The 14,948-nt window shown below is 45.3% G+C and overlaps 1 protein-coding gene across 1 annotated transcript in view; it reads right to left on the bottom strand.

Annotated features, from left to right (window-relative positions):
- Positions 1-4,515: 4,515 nt before the first annotated feature.
- The window catches only part of PLEKHM3 (pleckstrin homology domain containing M3), a gene marked incomplete at both ends in the record, with an annotated part of 178,419 nt that continues 167,986 nt past the window's right edge, over positions 4,516-14,948 (bottom strand). Inside the window, one exon of the mRNA XM_080719921.1 lies at positions 4,516-4,693. Within this exon, the coding sequence (XP_080576047.1) occupies positions 4,516-4,693 (178 nt within the window). The remainder of the gene's footprint in view (positions 4,694-14,948) is intronic.

Genomic DNA, 14,948 nt, shown 5'->3' with positions numbered 1-14,948 from the left:
TCTTTTACCAGAGCCTTCCAGCACACCAGGGGCCATTTTAAGAGCTAAGTGCCACAGACTCGATTACTGGGAACCCTGTTACTAAACCCCCAACGACCCGGCCACGCATATGACGGTGGGCCACACTTTTGACTTTTACCTAGAGTTTAACAATAACTTGCATTTTACCTCAGCTAGGTACCCACTCATATTGGAGGAAAAAGCCCTTAGTCAGAGGTTTTGGATCCAATGAAAGGAGAATCATCTATTGATAAGAGACTGGTAGGTGGGGAGCCTTAACTGGCAAAACAATGGCCCACATGATAGAGATCAACGGTTGTCTGTATAGATAGCTGGGCAGGGCTGTCCGCCATCGCTGGCTTCCACCTAGAGGGCTGGCTGTACCAGCTCAGCGTCAGAGGAACGGCACCCCAGGAGCACCTGGACTTCCTAATGTCCATTCCTGCCAAGGATTACACCAAGAAAAGGAAAATGCAGACAGTCACCACCGACCCCACTTGTGACACAGAGGGAGGGTTTTGCTTTTTTTGGTCTTGGCCCCATTTCTCTACTTTTTCATATTATTACAGAGTATGGAAAGAAGGAGACAAGGAAACTCAGAAAAAAAAAAGGGGGGGGGATTGCATATATCTCTACTGTGAAAATAATGTCTGCTGAAGTCTGGCAGTATTAGAGTAAAAAGGTGGAGATTTGTTCCATAATATAGTTATCTCAAAAAAGTGCGGCAGATCAATGGAGAAAACTAATTCTGCGCACAGCATAAGCTGCGGCGGCGGCAGCTTTACCCTCAAACAGGAGCAGGACGCATCTCTGTGCCCTCTCGAAACGCCTGTCTTTGAAGTGTGCGTTCAATGTGAATGGCATCATGCTAGCCCCACCCTGGCAACTAATTTATGGATGGTCTTTTTCAGCCAACAGGTAGAAAACAAACCCCCAGCTTTGGAAGGAGGAGGAAAGAGACTGTCCGGTGCCAACATTCTGTCTGTGGACGCGACATGCAGAGAGATAAACCCAGAGCCCGGGCTCCCTCAGCTAAGGCCGCACTCCGCAACTTGAGAGACACAGACAGACCCATGGCGTGTCCAGGTCAGCAGTCTGAAGGACCCACGAGTCAGGCACCATGGAGCCCAATGCTAGCCACATTCCCGCAGTGGGGGCCTAGTCTAAAAGCATCACGATCTGATTGTTTTCTCAGCTCATCCAATGTTGCAGCTCCAAACAAGATGCCTTTACCACCTCAGACACAAAAATGACTGTACTACAGTCCTCTGAAAAGGCAGTAAAGCAGAGGGGGGCGGGAGACGATGAGAGCGTCCACGATTTCCACATTAAGATCCTTTCAACCTGGGGAGCAGGCGGCCCTGAAAAGAACACTACGCCCCTTCCAGTTGACTGCTTTGGAAGTCCTCTGTGGCCTTCCTGCAGCGGTGCAAACTGAGGTCTATTTTAGGAACCGGCTTCTCTAGCGCGGGGTTAGATGCCAACATTTCACCAGGGTTGGACTGTCTCACACATGAGTTTCTGGCACTGGTAGGAGGGAGTTCCTCAAGTGATACACCAGGGAATGGGCCTCTTACTGAAAAGCACTTCTTCCCTGGATGTGGCTGCCAGGTCCAGGAGATTAATTGGCCTTTTTTTTCATATGCTTTACGTGCAAGATATTTACTACGGGATGAAAAACGGAACACAATGAAAAGCAGGTATCAGTGTGGTTTGGAGGAGGTGGTAATCTAGACATGTGTTTGTTTCAACAGTTTCTAGGCAGTGGAACAATTACCTCACATGGCACTAAGTAATTTGTCAGCGTTGGAAACAGGGCGTTCATGGGCTCTAAGGCATTCTGGGCTGAAAACAGCAATTTTGCATTTTCATGGCAGACCCAACTCCTGAGCTGGCTCCGCTCTGCCCTATCAGATTTTGGTGGTGGTGGCGGAGAATGTTGTTGCAGACCTATGGCTGGCCAGGACCAGACTGTCAGGGCTGTATTAAAAGGAGAGAAAACAGAAGCAGCCAGGACACTGTTCCAGCTCTGGGTAGCCAATGATGAGAGTACATTTATTTTTTTCCCTTTTGAAAATAAGCAGAAAGTGATGTGGGTGGAAAAGTCTTAGGGGTTCCCAGGGACTGCTAATATTGAGCAGGGCCCTCTCAATAAGCATTGGTGTAAAAGAAGGTGTTTAGAGTAGGGATCCAAAATGTCACCCTTGGCTCTTGGCAGGTCTGACCCTGGGTGCCTGTGGGTTGGGACAGGAAATTCTGTACACAGAGCAAACATGTCAGATGGGGAGGAGGAGGGTTTGCACTCAGGTCTCCAAGTGCAGCGGTGCTGGGAAAGGCCTCACTGACAGTCGGAATCGCAGCTACATTAATTACAGCCAAGGCAGAAGTCAGCTGCAGTGACGGGAGCCGGGGGCGGAGGGAGAAGGCACTTTGCCATGGGAGCACATCTGTTTTATAATAAGCAGGTCTCTAATTCTCTTGTGAAAGATCATGTTCTTCTATCTTCTCTGAGGCTGGAAAATATAAATACTGTATTTCACAAAGGGGAGAAGGAAAGGAGATGATCAAATTTGTTTGCCTGTTTGCCAAGTGTCTGAGACTTTCCACCCTTTTTCTTTTGTGTGCAACAGTCTCTATAACTAGAGTGTGTGTGGGTGTGTTTGGGGGCAACCTGTTTTTCTAAGAGTAAAAGGCACCGTGAGGCGTCTTGAGAATAGGGCTCTGGCCTTTTAACGAGTTTCATGCCTTGGATGTAGCTACTGTATAACTAGAAAATAAATGCATGCATGGGGCTATTGAGCTGAAACATGTTGTCTGGGGCTAAAGGAACTGGCAAAGGTGAAATGCTTTCATCTAACTGCACAAAAGTCTGTCTGAAATGTCTCTAATGGATGCAAGTGTTAGAAGCTGGCCTCTGGAGGGAGCAAGGTGGGGGGCTGAATGGACCATGTACTTTGTGAGCCAATGATTCCCCAGATCCCAGTAGCAGTGAAACTACCAAACCAGGAAGGCAGAGATGGCATCTGCTCCGTTGGAAAGACACAGAATGTTCTCATAAAGTCTTCTGAGAACTGTTTCATCATAAGCCTAGTCTCCTGTTCTGGAAGGTAAGAGGGGAACTATGAGGTTTCCAGAACCATCCTACCTGCCCCCTAGGTCAGAGCGACAGCCGCGCTGGCTCTTACGAGGGCATCACAGTGGAGGACATTGCCAACAGCAAAGCAATTCGTCATACTTTTTATCTCTATTATATTATTTTTACTAGCTTTTTGCTTTACTTTAAGATGGCAATTATATATGTGTGTGTCTACTTATTTTTAACAATATTAGCTTTAATTCATTAATTCTATTTATAAGTTTGGTATTTTCTTAAAAGTTTAAAGTCAGTATTTTTCAGAATGTAATTCTGATATTGATATATATATATATACGTATATATATATTTTACATAATTAAAAATCATGAAAGCAAGAGTGGTTAACTTGACAAGAGGCCAAGTGGAAGCACAGGGAAGAACAGTGAGAAAGACAGCATTTAAAATAGCTGCGCAGGAAGGGCCTCCTCAGGGCTCTGCGTCTCCTCTAAGATATGTACCATATACTCCACCTACCAGTCAACGCACCAGGGTCTTTAATGACAGCCTCAAGACATTTCCTCCAACCAGCAACACAATATCACCCATGACACCCTTGGAAAACCATTTTTAAGAAAACCACATTTGAAACCTGGCAAATGTGGCAGAGAGTCGCATCATGAGGCAAGTGTTGGGATTTATATTAGCAAACAGATCGACTCCATGTAGCTATTGGCTGTATAAGTCTCTTCTTTTCTCAGCGGGGAAAAAAAAAAAAAAAAACTTTCTGTGATTATCTTCAAATCCAGACCAGCTCTTTCTCCTAAGTTCGGGGCGGATGCTTTTGCCAGAGGGAGCTGGGATTCCCGGCTTCTTGCCGTGCAGCTCTGCTTTGATGTTCCCCATCTCTGCCCAGGACCCTGGTCCCAGGAGGGTCCGAGAGCATTTCTGTGTTTTGGAGATGTCCTTGCGAAACAAACACACTGGGATGGTGCCTGCCTCAGTTCCCACAGCCTGGTGAAGGCTAAAAATAAATAACTCGGAAATAACCCAAAGCTCAGTTGCTCTGTAGGAAATGCTTAATGCTTCCCCCTGTGTCTTGGGTAATAAAATGGTCCCTAGTTGCAGGGGAGAAGGGGTCCTGAACTAGTAAGCACTGTGTGTAAACCATGTTTTGCTGGGAGCAAGCAGCAGAAATTTATGGCCAAGTATAATTCTGCTATTGGTAGGTTTTTGGCCACAGAAGCTCCGTGGACCTGTTAGAATGCAATTTACACAGGACATACGTACAGGACGTATACGTGTGCATATCTATAAATAAATAAACAGATCTATCTACATCTAGCTGAAGAGGAGACCCTCTTGTTCACAGGTGTGTAGGTGGCCATGCGGAAGCTGCTCGGGCCACAGATGTCACAGGTGGGTACGGCCTGGCCTGCGACTCAGGTGTTCTGGTAGGACAGCTCGAACATGGTGCATGCCTCCTCTAGGCTCTCGTCCACATTCAGCCGCTGCCAGAAGGACTTCTGTTTCTTCTGGAGCTCTCGGCGGACGCACCTCGGGCAGGGGACAGACTTTTCTTTGCATTCAGAATGGAAGACGGCTCCACAAATATCACACCTGCAAAAGCCAACCAGGATATGACATTTAGGACTGAAGAACCAGAGACACATGTGAGGCCCAGTGGCCTCGGGAGTTGCTGGGGACACTGTCTGCTACTTGGGGACCCCCGCAGCCCCGGGAAGATATGCAACTCTGAAGAAATAGGCTGTTTCCATGCCCCACATGCTCAAGGTTGAATTTCACCTAAAAACTTGCTTTTGTGCCAGTTTCCTCTCCACTGAGAATGGAGGGTGGGTAGTGACTCTAGGCTGAATGACAGAAGGCCGGGGTGAACTGCCTTGGTGACCAGAAACACCCAGCAGGCCCGCTGGGAGCCGGCGTCACATCTGTGAGAGGTGGCTTTCCAGTTCAGTCAAAATGAGCTACGAGCCAGGCGTGGTGGTGCACACTTGTAATCCTCACGCTTGGGAGGCTGAGACAGGAGGATCGCACAGGTTCGAAACCAGCCTCAGCTTCTTAGTGAGGCTCTCAGCAACTTAGTGAGACCCTGTTTCCAAATAAAGTATAAAATAGGTCTGGGAGTATAGCCCAGAGGTAGAAACCCTGGGTTCCACCCCCAGTACTGAAAAAAAAAAAAAAAAAAAAGAGCTACAAGCCTGCTAATCACTGCCTTCATTTGACAGTTCAGAAGATAGAAATCACTTATCTTCATCTTCTGAATGGTGTTCCAGGGTCTATGGGTCTTTGTGAATTTTGTTTTTTATTAGAAGAAACCTCCTACTTGATAAGCCTACTTTTATAGAAGAAGTGTAGAGAAAAGCCTGCAAGCGGGGGAGGCAGCATCCCCCCAGCGGCATGACAGACGCCGTAATTTACGGAGAGGAGACATTCCAGGTGGATGACTAGTTTGTTGTCCTGCCTGGTGGGAGCCTGCACAGGAGTCTGAAGAGCTTGTTTTCTTGTGTTTGTAGTGATGATTGACAAGCTCGGCCAGGGCGGCTCAGTGAGCGGCCACGGGCATGGAGCGGGCTCGCATCCTCCCGGACTGACGGCCAAGGAGCTTTGTGTGTGTGGTTCTAGAGATGGAACCTGGGGGCGCTCTACCCCTGAGCTAGCACTCTGCCCACCGTCTCTGTGACCACAGGAAAGCTTCTCAAGAGAAATTCAACCTTGATTATTCTGGAAATGGAAACAGTCCCATTTCTTCTGAGTCATGATTCTTCCCAGGGATAGGAATGCCCCGAGTAGCAGATAGTGACCTGAGCTATATGCGAGGCTGCTGGATACTGCCAGCCCCTTTTACTTTTTGAATTTGGAAATAGGTTCTTGCTAACTTACCACAACAAAATACTTTTACCTCATTCTAGGAGTCTAGGGAGTTGCCTGCATGATTTTTACCCAGCCAGCAGCAACCAGGGAGGGTCTATCCCTGGTCTAGGTTCAAAGAAAAATATGAAGAAACCAGACCCAGGGCCCAGCCTTGGGCTTGTTTTTCTTCCCCACAATATCTTTAGTTTCAGTCCTGTGTGGTGCTTCTTAGGGTACACTGTTCTCTCAACCTGCCACCAACTTGTTCCCGGCACCACTCAAGATTCAGGGGGTACAGTGAGAGGATCTTCCACCCACCCTCATGCCCTGGCCAGGGGGCAGTGATTGGGCAGAGACACGAAGAAGGGGGTCCAGAGGAGAGAGCAGCTGGGGGAAGTGCTGCATTCAGTCCCTGCCCCTGCCCAGCTCTCCTGCCCAGGGAGATACCCTGGTGGTTGAAAACACCAGCAAGGACCTTTCAACCGCTTCCCTCTGGCTGGCTGACTGCGGGGCACTGAACCATGCCCCCATGAGTTACACACAGAGGCCTGAACCCCAGTGTCACTGTATTTGGAGATAGGGTGTTTAGGTGACCCTGACCCATGGGTGTTGAAGGACAGAGGGCTTGCTGTGGGAGGACACAGTGTGAAAGTGGCCCTCTGAGAGCCAGGAAGACAGGCCTCACCAGAGCCCAATCCTGCTGCCACCTTGATCTGAAATTTCCAGCCTCCAGAGCCGTGGGAAACACATTCTGCTGTTTAAACCACCAGGCTGTGGTGTTTGGGGTGGCAGTCCCTGGCCGGCTAAGCAATGCCCTTGAGGGAGTTACTTCACCTTCTGAGCGTCAGCAGCGCCCTCTGCTAAGTGGAGGTAACATCAGCATCCGCCCCACCGGGTGCTGAGAGCCTCTGTGAGATCATGGGTAATCCGTGAGCATGGCTCCTGTGCGGGGGGAGCCGGACTGCTCCTTCCAGAGTGCCCCAGGCTGCTGGCTGCCTTTCTGTGAGGCTTTGCTGCAGCTGACCTCACGGATGTCCCTGTGGTGACCTGGGCACAGCTCAGCCTGCACTCTCATTTTATAGATTAGAAAACTGAGATTCCAGAAGGGCTACTGGTTGTGTTCCAGGAACACAGAGTTGAAGAGAGCAGAGTGCCTGGAACGCAGGGCTCCAGGCAGCCCAGCCCAGCCCCCTCAGAGCACTGTGCTGCTGGCGACCTGCGTGGATGCATCAAGAATCCTAAGGTCTGGCCTGGGCCAGCCCCTCCTCGTGAGGTGTAACACTGGGTTACACCTTCATAACCTCCTATCACCGAAGTGACACTAATGGTAGCTTTATCAAATAAATTTCCTCTTTTCTGCCCCTTCTGCCCTGAGGGCTCAGTCAGGGGTTTATACATCCCGGGCTGTGCCCTGGTAGTGACTGATAAGCAGAAACTGCTGGGTCCTTCAGTGCCACTCCCTGCTCTGCTGACACCAGGCCCCACTGAGGGAATGACTGAGTGTTATCAGATGTTTCTGGCGCACAGGGTGATGGAAGGACTGCGCGCACCTGCTCTTTCCAGCCAAAGGTCAGTAACTGAAAAGAGCATGAGATAAAACAATTAATGATTTCAAAATAGAACCAAGTTCTATTTTCTAACAATTTGTAACCCAGTAGGCATGTTTTCAACTGGAGTATGGAGAGATTGACCAATGACCTTCCCACATTCAGAAAATCTATAGCTAATTCTATACCACCACCGATTCTCTTTATTAAAAAAAAAAAGGAATAAGGGCAGAAAATGGAAGAAGAAACTCTTTTCTTACATAAATCCATAGCACTCTGTAATACAAATGTAATATGTAAGAAAAATAAAGCATTTTAACTTAAAATGCCACATACAGGTGTGTTACTCTTTGAGAACAGGACTTTATTAAAAGGCATTTTTCACTTGAAAAAGATTCAGTGGTTCCTGAGTGCTTCCTGAGTTTCCCTACAGTAATTTAAAACATGATTTATTAGCAAGGCCCTCAGTAACTGAGCAAGACCCTATTTCAGAATAAGAAATAAAATAGGGCTAGGGGTATAGCTTGGAGGTAGATAGCCTCTGGGTTTAATCCCCAGTACAACAAAACACACACACACACACACACACACACACACACACACACACAACTTTTCAGGAACATATCTTTCTTATAAGGTAAATCTACTGATGTAATAATCTCTGCTGAATTGTCAACAGGTAAGGAAACAGAAATGGCCCTGTGGTTCCTGCATGGCACATCAAATGGGAGCCAGCTTAGTGTCTGAGTCATCAGTCCCAGCAATAAGCAGCATCGTTGCTTTCTGGTTGTCACTGGGTACCACAGAAAACAAAGCCATCCCATCAGCCTCCATTCCAATGTCATAGAGGATGGGACTGCAGGGAGACAGGGTTGCTACTGACTAATGGCCTTCCCCACTCTTTTCTTTTTTCTTTCTTTCTTTCTTTCTTTCTTTCTTTCTTTCTTTCTTTCTTTCTTTCTTTCTCTCTTTCTTTCATGGTACTGGGGATGGAACTCAGGGCCCTTCTACCTCTGGGCTACATTCCCAGACCTATTTTATATTTTACTTGGAAACAGGGTCTCACTAAGTTGCTGAGAGAGCCTCACTAAGCGTCTGGCTTCTAACCTGCGTGATCCTCCTGTCTCAGCCTCCCAAGTACTGGGATTATAAGCATGTGCCACCATGCCCGGCTTCCCCACTCTTTTTTCTTTTAAATAAATTTTTATTGCTGCATTGTGTCATACATCTCAATTGGGGGGGGGAACTTGTGGAGATATACAGGCACATATCACCCAATCATCCCCTACCCAATCATCCCCTACCCAATCTCTAACCTCTTCCCTCCCCCTCCCATCTACCTATGCTTGGCTTCCTGATTGACTTTGATATGTTTAAGTACATCATGTGCTTTAAAGAGTTTTCCTTATCCTCCCTCTTATCCCTCAGATATGTCACCTTAATTGCTCCTCCATAGGGTCCCTTCTTCATCTAGAGTTCCTCCTGTTACCCATTTCTCCCTAATATTTTGCACATTAAGAAAAGCATCTGATTTCTTATTTTTTTGTGACATTTTACTGTAAATGCCATAATTTTGTTCTCCTTTATGGCTGAGCAAAATTCCATTGTGTACAGATTCCATAGGTTTGAAATCAACTCTTTCGTTGAAGGGCATCCTGGCTGATTCCACAATTTGGCAATGATGAACTGTGCAGCTATGAACATGGTTATCCATGCATTAGTTTGGTATTTTGATTTTCATTCTTTTTGGTAGATACCCAGGAGTGGTATTGCTGGATCATGTGGTAAGTTATTTTTCCTTCTTCTGAGGATCTTCTGTACTGTTCTCCAAAGTGGTTACACCAACTTGCAATCCCACCAACAATGTATTAGAGCTTCTATTTATCCACACTTATTCCCACTTATGGAAAACCTGAAAGCCAGAAGGTGAGTAACTTTGACAGGATGATCCACTCACAACCAATTTTTTTTTTTTTTTAAATAGAGGTCACTTGGGTCTGGAAATCTGCTGAGAGATTAGGTGAGGCAGCGGCAGCTTCTATTGCTTCCTGGCCACACAGTTGAAGAAACCTGCTGGCCCTTTGCTGTGAAGTAGGTCCCAGTTCCAGGCCTGCCGTGCAACAGACACCAGGCCCAGCCTTGCTGACTCCAGACATGGCCTCGCTGCACAGCAGGCTCTGGGCCTGGCCTCGCTGGCTCCAGACCCAGTCTCACCCCCCCCCCCACTCTTTTCTTGAGCAGATCCATTGTTCACTGAATCTAGAGAAATCTCATCCTCAGTATTACTGACATTTGGGGCAGATGGTTTTTGGATGCAAGGGGCTAGTCTGTGGGTTGCCCAGGGTTTAGCAGCACTCCCAGTTTCTAGACCCCGGAAGCACCTCCACTACCCTCTGAGTTAACCAGCAATGTCTCCAGACACCACCAAAGGCTCCTGGGGAACAAAATCACCCCTGTTGATAACCACTGGTCTGCTCTGTCTGGAAAAGGCATCATGGGAGCAGAGGTGGGGGAGAGTGCTGAAGCATCCTCTCCACAATGAACTTGCAATGAGCGCTCGCTGACTTACACTCTGACCGACCAGAATAGTACTTATTCATGTAACTTTTACAAATACATGTATTCATGTAACTTTCACAAATATCTATGTTTAACATATCATTTGATTAAAATAGATGAAACTTACTAGCATTAACTATTTAGTGGTTTCTAAAATTTAGATCATCTTTTAAGAAGTCAATACCCAGGATATGATTCTGTGCACTGCTCAGTAACTCCTGAACTGCCTGTCAAATGTGCTTTTTCCAGCTCTGCCATCCCAGTGGTATTGTTGCTTTTTGGCCAAGATTCTCGGGGCCATTTCTCTGCGGCATTTTCTCCTTCATCAGGCCCTTCTCAGGGCACGTGGCAAGTGAAAGGCAAAATCTTTGGCATTTGCTTCATAAAATGGATTGCTTTTGTGTAACTGTGAGGTAGTTAGGTTTCTACAATTTCTTCTTTTTGGGGTGGCACTTGGGATTGAACCCAGGGGCATCTAACTTCCAGCTTACACCCTTAGCCCTTTTAATTTTTTATTTTGAAACAGGGTCTCACTGAGTTGCTGAGGGCCTCGCTAAGTTACAGGGCCTGGCTTCTAACCTGCGATCCTCCTATCTCAGCTTCCCTAATACTTGGATTATAGGTGTGTCCTACTGTACTCAGCTGGTTTCCACAACTTCTGAAATGAAAAAGAGCCCAGCAAAACAAGGTCTACTGGAGTGAGGAGCATTAGGCCTTGGCCCAAGTTGGCCCTGGTATCCCAGGGGCCTCGGGTAAGTTGTTTTATCTTTAAGATTCATTCTCTACAGATGGAAGTAGGTTGAGTTAGATGATATTCAAGGTTCTTTCCAACTTGCAGATTTGTGGTAGGGAAAAAAACTACTCTCAGGAGTACCTTCCTCTCTCCACACTTTGATGCTTCAGGGTCTGGATGAACAAGCGTGGATGTGGCTTTGCTGCCGGTTCCTCAGAAAGTCTAAAACTGAGAAGCTGAAACTGAATAGGATGAGTCTTAAGACGTGATGCTTTATTTTTAATTTTACTTATTTGCATTAATCAAGCTATAAAATAGCATGCATAAATTAGTATATATACAGCTCTACCTGGAGTTTGGCCAAAAGGAGCTGACTGTTGTAGCTCACAAAACTTCAATTAAACTTTAAAGATTCCTTTTTAAACCTTCTCTCATCACAACCAACATGTGTACCCACTTTTCTCAGGGAAAAGAAAAGGTTGTTAAGTGTGGGGTGGGGTTGTGTGTGTGTGTGTGTGTGTGTGTGTGTGTGTAGAGAGAGAGAAAAAGAGAGAGAATGTGCACTAGAGGCAACAGCTATTTACTACCCTATATTGAAACATTTTATGTTTTGTTGTTGTTTTGGTACTGAGTATTGAGCATAGGGACATTTTCCTTCTGAGCTACATTCCCAGCCTTATTTATTTATTTATTTATTTATTTATTTATTACTGGGGACAGAACCCAGGGGCATTTTACCTCCGAGCTACATCCCAGCCCTATTTTTTATTCTTTATTTTGAAACAAGGTCACACTAAGTTGCAGAAGGCTTCACTAAGTAGCTGAGGCTGTCTGCAAACCGTGATTCTCCTGTCTCAGCCTCCCAAATGTTGGGATCACAAGCATGCACCATCATGCCTGGCTTCTCCTTTCTTATTTCAAAACAGGGTCTTGCTAACTTGCTGACGTTGGCCTTAAACCTGTGATCCTGCTGTCTCAGCCTCCACTAGGCTTACAGGCCTGTGCCACTGTTCTGCTGTGTTTTGTGTTTTAATCAATAATGGTGGCCCTGGAGTGAACCGTGCACATATTAGGAATGGACACACCATAGTAAATGGTACTAGGAAGGAGAGGCTGGAGTCCTGCAACACTACTAATTACGTGTGTGTGCCCTGGAACACTGGTTCCCTTTCTTGGGATGGGGCAGAGAAACATCGTCATCATTTCACTGCAACACAAATATCACTCTGCATCTAGTAAGGGCATGATGGAACGAAACTACACATTTTATGAACAATCTTTGACCTAAAAATTAGCTTACTGACCCATGCAAGTGAGACAGAAGTTCACAATCTAGAAATCTAATAGTCCACTGCCAAGAGAGCAAATAGACATGATGTTCTTATAGCATCAAATTCAGGAAAATGAACCTGCTACAAACCAGTAGAACTAAATACACGCAGGGGAAAAGGTTTGCTTCTCAAATATTATGGCAAAGAAGCAAGAATTCCTGGCTGCAGACAGTTTCCTGTTCTGGAATGCTGATGATGTGAGACCAATTAGAGACAGGCTCGATGGCTTTGTCTGCACCCTTCCAGATTCTAGCTGCATACAGGGAGGTCACAGGAAACTGCTAACGGCCCTTGCCCCATGTTGAGGTCACAGAAATGTTTCTGCTCTGTTCGTGTTGGGTTCTCCTGCTGTGTTTTTATTTTTGACTCAGGCAATGGCCTCAGATTTTTCACTTGGATCGAAATTCAGGCTTCAGTTTGGTTGGCTCTCTGACAAGCGAAAGGACAGGCTTGCAAGAAGGGCAGAGCTTTGGCTGATTTCCACTATGCAGAGCCCACAACGAACGGGGTGGGGTGCAGAAATAAGTGCATGTCATCAGGCATGCCAGTGCGGTTTCGTGTATGGCTACTATGTAAGGCGCCCCATACGGCTACTAGCTATTATTGGCTTTTCCAAGAAACCAAGATGATTACTTAAATCTTTTAGCTAAGGGAGGCAGTTCTTGGGCTATTTTAATGTTTTGGGTTGGTGTTTTCTTCTGTTATTGTGTAAGTAAACAAACACAAGCAGACAATTTATTATTTTCTTAAAGAGGGAGTCAGCCAGTGCTATATATGGTATAAGCCTGCATGTGTACAAGTGTTATGTATATACACCCATACATATGTATGTTCTTCAGAAAAATACAGAACATGTTACTAAACATTCTCAGGTATGGATTAAATACAATGTACAAAACTGACTAAATCTAATAGACCCATTCTTTGGGGGAGAGTAAAGTTAACACACAATGCCATAAGAAACTGGTTTGGGGTGGATGCTGAGGAATGGGGAGAGGGGGTCCAAGCTTCCCAGCAGCTGCCTGTAGACCATCTTCAGCTGAGGCTGCTGCAGGTTGACAGGAGGTCTGGACTCTCCAAATACCCCTTTGTTTTGCTCAGTAGTGCAAGAACCCCAAGAGAAAAGGTGGGATGAAGAGGAAGAGAATTAGAAGTCTGGAGACCTTGGATTACAGACTGCAGAAACTTGTAGAGGGAAAAATGGACTACCTTTGGGCTTACCCTCCAGACTGTTCATTGCATACCCTCCCCTCCCCCACCCCTGCTGAGGGTAGGAAGGGGGGAGGGCAGAAATGTATCTTGATGGTTTGATTGGAACTGGAGGAGATTGGAAAAGATCCAGCTCCTTTGGCTAGTTCCAGAGAATTGAGGTGGCAGTATGCTGGGTCCACAGAGCTCTTCAAATAGTTTTGAGTGGCAAAAGCAAATACAGCGAGATCAGAACCAGCAATCTGAATTAGGCAACATCTTCTGGCCCTTTGTCTCTGTTTTTATACAAATTTTTCTTTCTTAAGCATTACAACGGCTCTCTGAGCTAGGTATTATTAACTTTTGTATCTTTATTAAGTCTGCACACAAGTAAGTAGATACAGTACAGAAGAGTAACTGGCAGAGCTAGTAAGTGTATGAGCAACTTTGGACTTGATTCCAGTCTTCTGATTTGAAATCTGATTCTTCTTTCCTGGCACTAGCCACATGGTCCTTTAAGTAATTCAACACATACCTAAATACCTGCTAAATCCCAAATTTGGGGAGGACAATTGGCATGTCCTGCAATGATCTTTTTATCTGTGCTTTAAGCTGGAGGTAATTAAAGAGGGTTTTCTCTGATTGCAGTCGCAAAGCATTTGGCTTTTGCAGGTCTTGGACTTTGAGTTTGTAAACCCAGCTTGGCTAATACCTTTGACAAAAGCTTTACTTAAAATCTGGCTTCAAAATAGAATGCAAACAAGGGTTAATTAATTCATTTGTTAATTTTGCTACCCTACTGAGGACATTAAGTAACTGTCATCCTTTGTGCAAACGGCTTAATGAACATTTCTTGATAATCTGTGGATGGTGACAGAACTACTCAGTCATACTAAAATCGTAGAATTGACCTTAACAAAAAAAATTTTTTTTTTTGGGGGGGGAAACTGGCATTTCTGACATTGCTAAGTCTTGATTTCAAGTTTTACCTGGCAATTATATAATTCTCAAGAAACAAATGCTCACCTTTCCTTGGGTATTTCTGTGTTTACTATTAGAGGAAGTAATGGAACTATAGGAGGATTCAAAGTTTTTCTGCCATTGCTGAAAAAGCCAAAATATATTATAATTGTAGCCACAGAGAACTATAAATAAGAAGAATGGTTTGGTTTGCTGTAAAAATGTGTTAGTGCACATGAGGTGCTCAGAGATGTCTTACTACAGCTGAGACAAAGGCAGCTCAATGAGAGACTATTATTAGGCTAATGCAGATTAAAGTAAATTCTTAGTTTATACATGTACTTCTGTTAACTCACCAGTTTGGCTTCTACAATATAAAACTGAAAGATTTAGCTGTTAAGTTTTTGAAGTAAGCCTTTTTAAAGGAGAAAATAATTTATAATACTTGCAATAATCTACTTAAGACTCTGAATGGGACTCACTGTTATTTAATATATTACATTAGAGTTCTTCAGAGTACTAAGACTCAGTAGAACCAAATAAAAGAAATTTCTAGCTGGGTGTGGTAACCTCAAATCCCAGTACTTAGGAGGCTGAGATAAGAGAATCTCAAGTCAGACAGCATCAGCAACTCAGTGTGACCCTGTTTTGAAATAAAAAATTTAAAAAGGGCTGGGAGTGTAGCT

Source organism: Muscardinus avellanarius (assembly GCF_963383645.1).
Source record: "Muscardinus avellanarius genome assembly, chromosome: 2".
In the NCBI taxonomy this organism is placed as follows: domain Eukaryota; kingdom Metazoa; phylum Chordata; class Mammalia; order Rodentia; family Gliridae; genus Muscardinus; species Muscardinus avellanarius.
This window is presented reverse-complemented; position numbering and strand designations above follow the sequence as displayed.